At 35.2% G+C, this 10,715-nt stretch overlaps 1 protein-coding gene across 4 annotated transcripts; it reads left to right on the top strand.

The window, feature by feature from the left end:
* Positions 2,759–8,570, top strand: LOC107613294 (IRK-interacting protein). Of its 4 annotated transcripts, XM_021109222.1 has the most exons (4): positions 2,766–3,100; positions 3,271–3,301; positions 3,578–3,734; positions 6,425–8,570. In XM_021109222.1, exon 4 carries the CDS (start codon positions 6,447–6,449, stop codon positions 7,878–7,880), a length of 1,434 nt encoding a protein of 477 aa, XP_020964881.1. In that variant the 5' UTR covers positions 2,766–3,100; positions 3,271–3,301; positions 3,578–3,734; positions 6,425–6,446; the 3' UTR covers positions 7,881–8,570. The 4 variants fall into 4 exon arrangements, with proteins under 4 accessions (XP_016170723.1, XP_020964881.1, XP_016170721.1 ...); XM_016315235.2 differs by lacking the exon at positions 3,271–3,301; XM_021109223.1 differs by lacking the exon at positions 3,271–3,301 and having other exon boundaries at positions 3,092–3,270.

Genomic DNA, 10,715 nt, shown 5'->3' with positions numbered 1-10,715 from the left:
CAAGTTCCAGGCAGATATTCTGAAGAAGATCTGAATTCTGAAGATCCAGGTGGAAGAGTGTATGCTTTACCACCAAGCCCAACTAGAATTGATGCAGGAATACCCGATGATGCTGAAGGCCCAAAATCAGACCCATATGACCCTTATCTGCAAGATGCCCAAGATCCAAATGAAGAAAACACTGAAGACCCGTTTCTCTACCTCCAAGACCCAGATACGGATTTCAGAGCTGTCAATCTAGCTTCTGAATCATCCTTCTCAGACGGTGATGGGACCCTACCAGAAGACTATTTCAAACCGTCTCTTTATTAGAACGCTGCTGTTTCCACTATGTATAATTATGAGTGTGTTAGAATAAAGTGACCACAGTCACATGTTTAGAAATTGCCAAAAAAGATAAGGCTTATCCTTATCCTCCAGGTGGCATTGTATGATAGGCTTGTTTAGATTTCGCTTCTATCTAGAGGCCTCTATATAAAGAGGTGCTCACCCCAGTTGTAATCAGATCTCAAGAAACATTGTAATATATCCACTATTCCTATCTCTCAAAATGTTCTGAATTCTTTTTCTCTCTCTCTAAAAGCTTAGCTAGTATATGAGGGGTATGGTTTGGCATACATGGATAATGGGTCTATGGACAGCGTCTGGGGTACAGTTGTTTTGCTTTTGTCCATCTCAATTTGTCGAAGTTGAGCTTTGACTTGATCCAATTCTCGGTTCTTCTTTTGGAATTCTGGGCCAAAATAACGATTGTCAATGTAGGCCTTGAGTTCTTGATCAAGTTGAAAAGCTTGTGCAGAAAGTCGATCTTTGAGTTCAGCCACTTGTTCTGCCATAGAACTTAATTGTACTGAGAGACCCTCAGTTTTCTCTACAAGAGTATCAAGAGTGTGATCTATTCGGAGCAGTACTTTATTTTGGCTGACTGCATTATCTGTATGCCAATTGAGCACTTCTTCTTGAGGAGTTGTAGCTTGATGTCCATGTGGAGTGATTCCTTGAAGTATCACATAAGGTCTCCTTGTGATTTTCTTTTCATCAGTTTGGATCACTAAAGGTGGGAATTCTTCCTCAGACTGCCCCTAGATGCATATGAGTGTAGCCTTGGTTTTGGTAGTTTTGGATGAGTTCTTGTGGGATTTCTAAGGTGATGTATTGTTCGGTAGTAGTGGCTTTTAAACCACACTGTTGGAGACTAGAGGACTGGATGACTTCTTTGGGAGGAGGAGAAGGGTTTCTATGGATGAGATGGCGAATAGAAGTGAGGGTTGATTTCTTTTGTCTATGGTAGAAAGAGTAAGGACTTATGAGAGGGTATTCAGTGGCCGGGGTACGAGAGTCTTCTGGAACATGAGTGAATTCTACCAACTGATCAATCTTATTTCCAAGAGTTTTCTTTAAACTGGCGGGTAATCGGTCTATGCTCAGAGGGGTAGAGTGATGTATAGGTTGAGAAGAACTTGATGAGTTTGTGAGATCCATGATTATGTTTAGTGATTCTCTCTTACTTGCTTTTACTAGTAATACCTTCTTCTTCCTCTTATCAACCTGAGGCTCTGATACCACTGGTCAACCTATGCCATATACTTGTTATGGCATTATATTTTTTTAAGGAACGAAAAGAAATTTTTGTGAAATTGTTAAAGCCTGGTGATGTTTCCACTCTTATGTTTATCTTCAGAAAATATATTTTGCAATTATTAGGAAATAAAATTAAACAGTTAACAACAGCTTGTCAAAACAATATTTCAGAAGTCACCAAAATAAAATTTCCGAATTCAGCAGAAGCTGGGTATATGATATGTATACGCAATAATCAACGAATAGTATCAGCCAATAGAAAATTAGAGAATGCCACGTGTCAACCTTAAGATCACTGGTACACTCGTTACGTATAAATGCGCAACACGGAAACTTTCAGTCTTTAAAATCAAGCCGTTCATCTTCTGAAGTCCACCTACGGTCTATGTAAGATTAGAGGATCCACAAGGACATTATAATTATCAAATCGTACAATAGGTATAGTGAAATCCCAATAATGCCATCCTAACTTACCCACTTGCTCAAAAGAAATAAAATATTCTTAAGCCACTTGTTAGGAAGAAATTTTCCGTGCTTTGACGGATATTTAATTTATGATTAAAGAAAATTCATAAATTTTTTGAGTGAAAATATCCTTTCAATTTTCGAGAGAGAACAAAATTACACTTTTCTCCTTTTTATTTTCAAAACATACTTTCTCATCTCCTCTATTTTTAGATCATTTTCTTGAAAAATAAGGATACTAGTATCCTACAATTCCCGTTTGAGTGCACTTTTCATTTTACATAAAACTAATAATAATGTTAAGTGTAAATTAAGTTTAACTATTAAAATTTATCATTAATATTAAATATACTTTAAAATAAAAAATATACATAAAATAATTAAATACATATATATACATAAATATATAATAATTAATTTTAATGACATACCATTTTAATAATTTATCTTTATTTTTATAATCAAAATCTAAAGAAAATTTAGCACACAAAGGAGTCCAGGACCAGGAGGATCAACTATCAAGGGGTATAAATGTAATATAAAATTTACAGAAAGCGACTCGACCTTTGTGACGTTTTATATTCCCAATGGCTACTCAGAATTTAGGACTTCTTATTTTATTTTATTTATGTCCATGTCCTTTTTGGTCATTCCAAGCTTTCTCCCTTTTTTTTTTTTCTGCTCTGTTTCCAAGCTCTGATTCTCTCTTTTCTCTCTCTTACTATTTCCATGAAATCTCTCTCTCTCTCTCTCTCTCTCCATTTATATTTTATAGATTTTTAATTTTTCTCTGTCCTCCAGCTGTGGTATTTCTGTCCCTCAGAACCGAAGAAGGGTAATAAAACTCCCTTCCTCAGAACCCCACTGCTCTCTCTTCTCTTCTCCAAGGGGCAAGTTTTTCCGAAGCTGAAGAGCAAAAAACAGAGGAACCATCATAGAAGAAACACACACAGTACCTTAGAAACAAAGCAGAAGGAGTCTTTTGCTGGCATTGAAACAGTTTACTACAAAAATAACTACACGCACACCAAGTGTGTGTTGGTTTGATACAAAGGTTATTATTTAACTCTTCAAACATCACTGCTCCCCCTTCCCCTTTTTGGTTCTTTTTCATTTGTTGGGTTCCCTTCATTCTTCTTCACAGGATTTCGCAATAAAGTTTTTTTTAATCAAAAACTTAATCAATGAATCGCTCACTCATGGCGTTTCTGTTCTATTCCTCAGGTGAAAACTTGCGTTTTTCTTAACCTTTTGGGTAAAGTTTCCATCTTTGAACACGGGGTTTCTGATTTTCTAGTTCGATTCTCATGTTATTGTTTTTTTATTTATATATAAGTAGATGTTACTGTTGATGATCATTCCCTATTATTATTATTATTATTATTATTATTATTATGGGTTCCCGTTTTCTGGTGTTATGTTGTTGTTTAGGTTTGGAGCAAAGTCTTGTCTCTAATACCATTTATGATTTTTTGGTGTATCTAATGGTTTTCCTCTAACTTAGTTCCTCTTGGGATGTGTTTGGTTGCAGGCAAGGTTGTGTTTGAAGAGGGGTCAGTACTTTGGGAGAACAACAAACATAGGCAAATCTTTTAAATGTTTTCTTGAGATTTACGTTTTCACAAATGAGAAGTTGACAGTTACACATTGTTTCTCTTCACCCAATTTCTCGTGATATTTCGTCAAAGGTGTGTACAGATTCTCGTTTATTTTAAGCTCTTACAACAATTTTGTGGTTTTTGGGATTTTCACATCAATTTACTGCATTTTTTTACTTCAACTTTTTTTTCTCTATTCCGCTTTTAAAGGAAGAGTGTGGGAGCCACTTGGAGGCCATACCCGATCTTATATTGATAAAGTGATGTGTATAGGAAAAATAAGTTATAAAAAAATATTTCCATTTTGTAACATGCTTAATAGAATATGCTTTTTGTTCATTATTTTGATAATAACGTGTGATTTATTTGCCTTCTTTTTTAGATTTATCTGTCTAATGGAAGTTTAAGTAGAAAGTTTGCTAAAGTTGCTATATTTTGATAGTTCTTACTTGTTTGTATTCTCTTTTATGCATGTTATCTGGGTGTATATTTTGAGCTACCTACCTACTTTTATTGTTCTTTTTAGAGAATTAATATATAAAAAAAGAATATAACTATTATCTATGTTAATATCTAGTAAACTTTATACTAATTTTTATACATGTCGATGTCTAAAATAATAGTATGCTAAAAAAAATAGGTAAATTCTCTCTACAAGGTGAAATGTGGATTTTGAAAGCTCTAGAGACTAGAGAATCTCATCTTGTATGGTTTTGACTTTTTTTTATCATAGCCATGTGAATGTATGTCACAAATGGGTATGCTGAAATGATATTACTTATGTGAAGCTATTTTGTGTGAAATGAGAATTTATGCAAATGTTGAATTTATGGAGAAAACAGTCAAATTAGAGAGTAGTGTGGGGGCAACAAAGAAATGATGTTACTGTTGCAAGAGTGTTTATTTATTTTCCATTGTTGTAGGCAGCATAGGTGCTCAGAGAGACCGTGATTTTAGTCACGGGAAACATTACTAGCCTTTGAAAGATTAATTTGTCTCTGATAAATTTTAAGTACAATCATCACCAATGTCTCTCTGCCTAAATTATTGTCCCTTTTTGTACAATGGAATCTTAAAAATATTTATGCTTCATATCTTTTATGAAATTTTCTGAAATGTGAACCCCACCAAAGGAACCCACCATACACTTAACACTTATACATATTTATACAAAAAACTATTTGATATAATTTGTACAGATTTCAGAATTTATTTAGATTATTATAGTTAGTTTAATTTATTTTTGTATAGTTGCCTCACCTACAGTATGTAAGGCAATATATCCCAGTAAAGGTACATGAAGCATTTTTCTCCCATGTGCTGATAAATTTTCAAAAATATAATGATGCTAAAGTTGGAAGTTCTTGTCAGATATTCACTTTGATTTTGGCCTATGTCAAGTACTATCTTACTTTATAGCAATAATAATCTTTTTGATCTTGAATATGCAGTTACTCAGGGAATCCTATGGTCTTATGATTCACACCAAGTCACCAACTATAATGTGTTTACAAGAAAAAAAAAATTATTTTGATACAAGATATTGTAATAAATTTTTACATTTTCATCCAATTACATGGTTCTAATTGCAAGACTTCAAAGTTAGTAGATAAGTTGAGTTGATGCATTCTTTTCTTTTCTTTTTACCCCTTAGAAATGATATTTGAACCATTTTTTGTTTACACCTTTCTTGAACACTTTTTTTTGTGATATAAAAAACATTTTTTTATTTTTTCTGACTTCTTATCGACCATTTTGTATAACTTGAAAGGTGTACAAGAGAAGTGTATACAAACGTCTTCATACACCGCCGAAGTAACGCGTTTTTACTGATGTGGCAATTTATGATTGAATATTTATGTAAATTTTTTTACTTAAATTTTTAAATTATAAATTAAAAAAACATTGGTCAATTTTTCATTGATTTAGCCGCATTTGATTAGTCACCATAGAAAGTTGTAGTTTACCTTATTAGTATATTTATTTCATAATGGTGTGATGGTGATTGTGTTTAATCATGATTACTTTCATACTAATTCATGCCAAAGAATCACAGGAACAAACTATTTGACCTGTTACATATTACAAATAGGTCATGATTAATTGACTGATTGATGTTCCTACTCCTCATACGCTCCTTCTCTTAAAGGGATTAAAAAACAAAAAAATTGAACAAGGAATGATCAACATGTCTAATCAGTCATACAATAAAGTGTTTTAGAAATGATGATTTTGTTCCTTTTGCTGGGGGAGGATGTGATTAAATTGTTGCTTAAAGTTTAGCTTTTTCATCGTATGAAACAGTGTTCTTTGTTTTTTTGATAATTTCAAGTGGCCAATTTCAATTTTAATTGCTGATTCATCTTATAATATAACTATAAGATGCCTAGAATTTCGTGGATAAACTACAAGTCTAAACTTTAATGCATCTTTAGATATTGCCATTGATATTCTTTTTCAACTCTTGCTTCCTATTTGTTCTTGTTAGCAACCACTTTTTGACACTTTTTATGGTAGGCATACATATATATAAGGGACTTTGTGTATGAAGAACAAAAAGAAGAAAAATTCCCTACTCTATTAAAGTCCTCGATCTGTGTGTTAAAGCATTTTGCTTTTCTTTTTAATAGTGTGTTCACATGAACATGTTTATCATTATAACCATCATCTTTGTTAACTTTATTATTATTTGTCATTGGCTCCTTGTGAATCATACTATTGCATATTTTGGTACAGTTTTGAACTGAACACATTTCCCAATTGTTCATCTTGAGTTTCAGATATTGGTGACACTTTTTGTACATGGAATCGGTGAATCCATCGGCGGTGACCCCAAGCAAGAAGTTGGCCCGGAATTTCGCCAAGGTTCTTCATCTTAGAGCACTGATTGGGATTACGCCGGTTGATGGTTTGAAGAATGTTATATCTGATTCGAATCTCAAGGATGACGGAAACATTGGTAAGGGGACAATAAATTGGTCGCAGTCGTTCAACAAAGACGACCATGATGAAGAGCTTCTAGAAAGAGTGAACATGGAAGCTCTCCTTGCAAAGCTCTTTGCGAGCACTTCGACAGTTAAAGCTGCGTATGCGCAGCTGCAATATGCTCAGTCTCCGTATGACCCTGATGGAATTCAAGTTGCCGATCATTTGATAGTATCTGAATTCAAACACTTGTCTGAACTAAAGCAATGCTACTTGAAGAAGCAATTTGATCCTTCACCAGAGAAGGCTATCCTTGCAGCTGAATCAAAGGAGCTGCAAAGTGTCATAAGCACTTATGAGATTATGGCAAAGAAGTTGGAATCTCAGGTGCGACTCAAGGAATCTGAGATCATATTTCTGAAGGAGAAGTTAGATGAAGCTAACAAGCACAACAAATCAATTGAGAAAAGATTGAATCAAAGTGGCCAGTTATCTGTGCTTGACAATCTTCACATTTCAGGTTTAAGTCCCAGCCATTTCGCTACGGTTCTTCGCAGCACAGTTAGGTCCATTCGAAGCTTTGTAAGGCTGCTGGTGGAAGAGATGAGGTCTGCTGATTGGGATATTGATGCTGCGGTTAAGGCAATCAAACAAGATGTAGTTTACTTTGTAGAAGATCACAAGTGTTTTGCGATCGAGTCTTTCGTGTGCAGGGAGATGTTTGATTCCTTCCATTTCCCTGATTTTTCCCTCCTGAATGAATCCCTTCCAGACCGGAACAAACGCCAGCAAGTTTTCTTCGCTCGGTTCAATGAGCTCAAATCCACCAAAGCAAGGGAGTTTCTTGCCGTGAATCCAAGATCATCCTTCGCGAAATTCTGCAGGGTCAAGTACTTGAAACTAGTCCACCCCAAGATGGAATCATCATTCTTCGGCAACCTGAGCCAGAGGAACCTCCTGAACTCCGGAGAAGGGTTCCCGGACACGGCATTCTTTGGCTCATTTGCCGAGATGGCAAAGAAGGTGTGGATACTACACTGCTTGGCCTTCTCCTTCGAGCCCCAAGCTTCGATCTTCCAAGTGAGAAAAGGTTGCAGATTCTCTGATGTGTACATGGAGAGTGTGAATGATGACACGCTCCTTTGCTCAGATCAGACAGTGGAATCAGATCCACAAGTTGCATTCACTGTGGTTCCAGGTTTCAGGATTGGTAAAACTGTAATTCAATGCCAAGTTTACCTCTCACTCCATCAAAGAACAACCACCACCACCACCAAGGTGAAAAAATTCAACTCCACAAGGCAAAGGTAGCAGCAACTTTTGGTCAGAGGCACTGACCCCACAACATGTACTCTTTTCTCTCCCTGAGCTGACTCATTTTCTCTTACAAGAAATACTTCAAATATTTTTGAAGCGAACACTCGCTTCAAAAATATATATACTTGTTTAAGAAAATATTCAGGGCCTAACGAAAATCTTTCGTTAGTATCCTGAATATCTCTGAAACCCGCATTAAATAATTCTAAAAGCATACAAGTATTTCTCTTCCTCTCGTCATTGGGTAAGGTGTCGGAGCAAAAATTGACCAAATCCGATGCCAAATCCAACGGCGTGAGAAGCCAGTTAGCTCGGTGTACAAAGGAAGGACATAATGCAGTATTACAGTGCATGGCTGAGTGTGTTGTGGGGACTCATGACTGTGGCATGGTTCAATGGCAGCATAGCATTGTCCACTTGTGTTTTGGCCATTTTGAAAGAAAGAAAAAAAAAAAGGGGAAAGAACCGTGTGGACCGTTGCATTGGGAGTAACCCTTTTTTTTCTTTTTAGAATCTTTTTTCATTTTTTATTTTAATTTCATGCAGATTTATCAAAGACATGCCCCAAAATTTTGTTGATATCAGGCCAGTGGCCGGGATTGTCTAGCTGTTACGCATCTTTCATCAGACATTGCATGATATATATAAATATAAAATATAATAATATGTACATAAATTATATGTTGGTAGGAATTTTATAATCCTTAGCCTTCTTTCATTCTCTTTTATATATTCTCATGTTATGTTCTAATTCCCTCTCTTTTTGACTACTTTATTGAAGTTTTATTTTATTGCCAGTTATGTCCTTGGATGCCTCTAAATCTATGCATGCATGTGGTCTATTGTATTGTCAGAGGTATATTATACTTTCATTCCCCTTCCGGAATGGTTGGTGTGGTTGTTGAGCTTCATAATTTAAAAGGAAATAAAAAAGAATATGAGAAATGATCTTTAATTATAACATTTAATTTAATTAATGTGCATTTTAAAGTTTTCTAAAGTCACATGTTTTTTGTTTTGGCAAATGGCTAAATTAAATTTGATATAATATTTTATATTGACAATCCATTAAATTAAAACTCTTGTTAATCAAGAATAAATGGTTATGTAAACAAATGTCAATTTGTTTGAAAAGCATGAAATATCTCTTGGAAAAAGGTCTATTGTTGCATTCCATGTTTGCCCTTGAAGGTGTGAAAAATCATTTAATGTATCTAACTAGTATGGCACATTGGTTGTAAATGTATAATTGGAATTTAGGACCCCACATGATGCCAGCTTTATTGAGCAAGGTCGGTGGTGAAAGGGTCATGTGAATGTGAAGACAATATTTGCAAAACCTTTATTGTCCCATAAAAGGAGGATTTGATATTTGATGAGGAAAAAAAGAAAAAGAAAATGCATCTTTCCATAAATAATAATGCTTTCCAACGGTTACAAATACAAATATCTCTAATAGTAATTTAATTTTCAAACATGAAAGGACTATATGATTTGATCTTAGGGGCAAGCTATGTCTTAAAAATATTGGATAAAAGAGAGACGTATCTTTTGGTAATTGTTTTGGGTCAAAATCCTTATGCTAATTTTATACAGGAAAATTTTACAGACATGTAATTTTTTCATCCAAACTATATAAGTAACTTCAATCAGACGCGCCTCCCCAATTTTTTTACGCGTTTGTTATATACACGCATCATATAGCGTAAATCTTGTTCTCTTCTCGCGTTTTCGTTCTTCTTCTTCTTCTTCTTTTTCTTTTTCTTCTTCTTCTTCAACCTAATAAAATTTGTCATTCTTCTCTGTTTGCGTTTTTCTTCTCTGCTCGCATTCTTCATTATTGATCTATATTGAATTCAATGTAATAAGCTCCGTCGTTCTTCTTCTTCTTCGTTTTCTTCTTCGATCTACACTTTTGAATGGAAACAATGAATGATTCAACTTCAAATCAGTTAAATGAGGTTATTACGTTGAGAAAGTTAGGAAATGATTGCTGCATGCTATCACAATAATCTTAAATACTGAACAAAGTAAAAGAAGGCCACCGAACCGAACAACATTCATTTGGTGAATCAAAATCACAAAGGCCACCGAACCGAACAATGTTCATGTGGTGAATAAATGGTGATAAACTTTCAATCAACAAGAATAATATTTCTCCTCCTCTTCCTCCTCCTCCTTCTTCCTTAAAATTCGCGCACGTAGGTTCTTCTTCTGCTTCTTCTTCTTCGCGCACGCTGATAAACCCATATTTTATGATATATAATGTGCTCAATTCAAGAGATTTATTCAATCCTTCACCCACTTATTCATATAAATTGCATAGTTTTACTTTTCCTTCCTTATTATGTGATATATGTGAAATACATGTTTCCTATGCTTTAAAAATAATTATTTTAATTACCCTTTATTACCATTCGATGCCGTGATTTGTGTGTTAAGTAGTTTCAGATCTCCTAAGGCAGGAATGACTTAAAGGATGGAAAGGAAACATACAAAAAATGGAAAGAAAGCACAAAATGGAGTTTTTGAGGAAACTGGCAGCGACGCGAACGCATGGACGACGCGGTCGCATGACCAGTGCGAAAAGGCAGCGACGCGAACACGTGACTGACGCGAACGCGCGCCTTAAGCAGACACAGATGACGCGGACGGGTGACCGAAGCAAACGCGTGATAAGGAAAACTCCAGATAACGCGACCGCGTGACCCACGCGGACGCGTGACAGAGGCCACGCACCAGAAATTACAGAAAACACTCACAGAGATTTCTGAAGCCCTTTTTAGCCCAAATCCAAGACCAGAAGGCACAGATTAGAGGTTATGAAGT

This window comes from Arachis ipaensis, chromosome B08, assembly GCF_000816755.2.
Source record: "Arachis ipaensis cultivar K30076 chromosome B08, Araip1.1, whole genome shotgun sequence".
NCBI lineage: Eukaryota > Viridiplantae > Streptophyta > Magnoliopsida > Fabales > Fabaceae > Arachis > Arachis ipaensis.
Note: the sequence above shows the minus strand (reverse complement) of the source record. Positions and strands in the feature narration are given on the sequence as shown.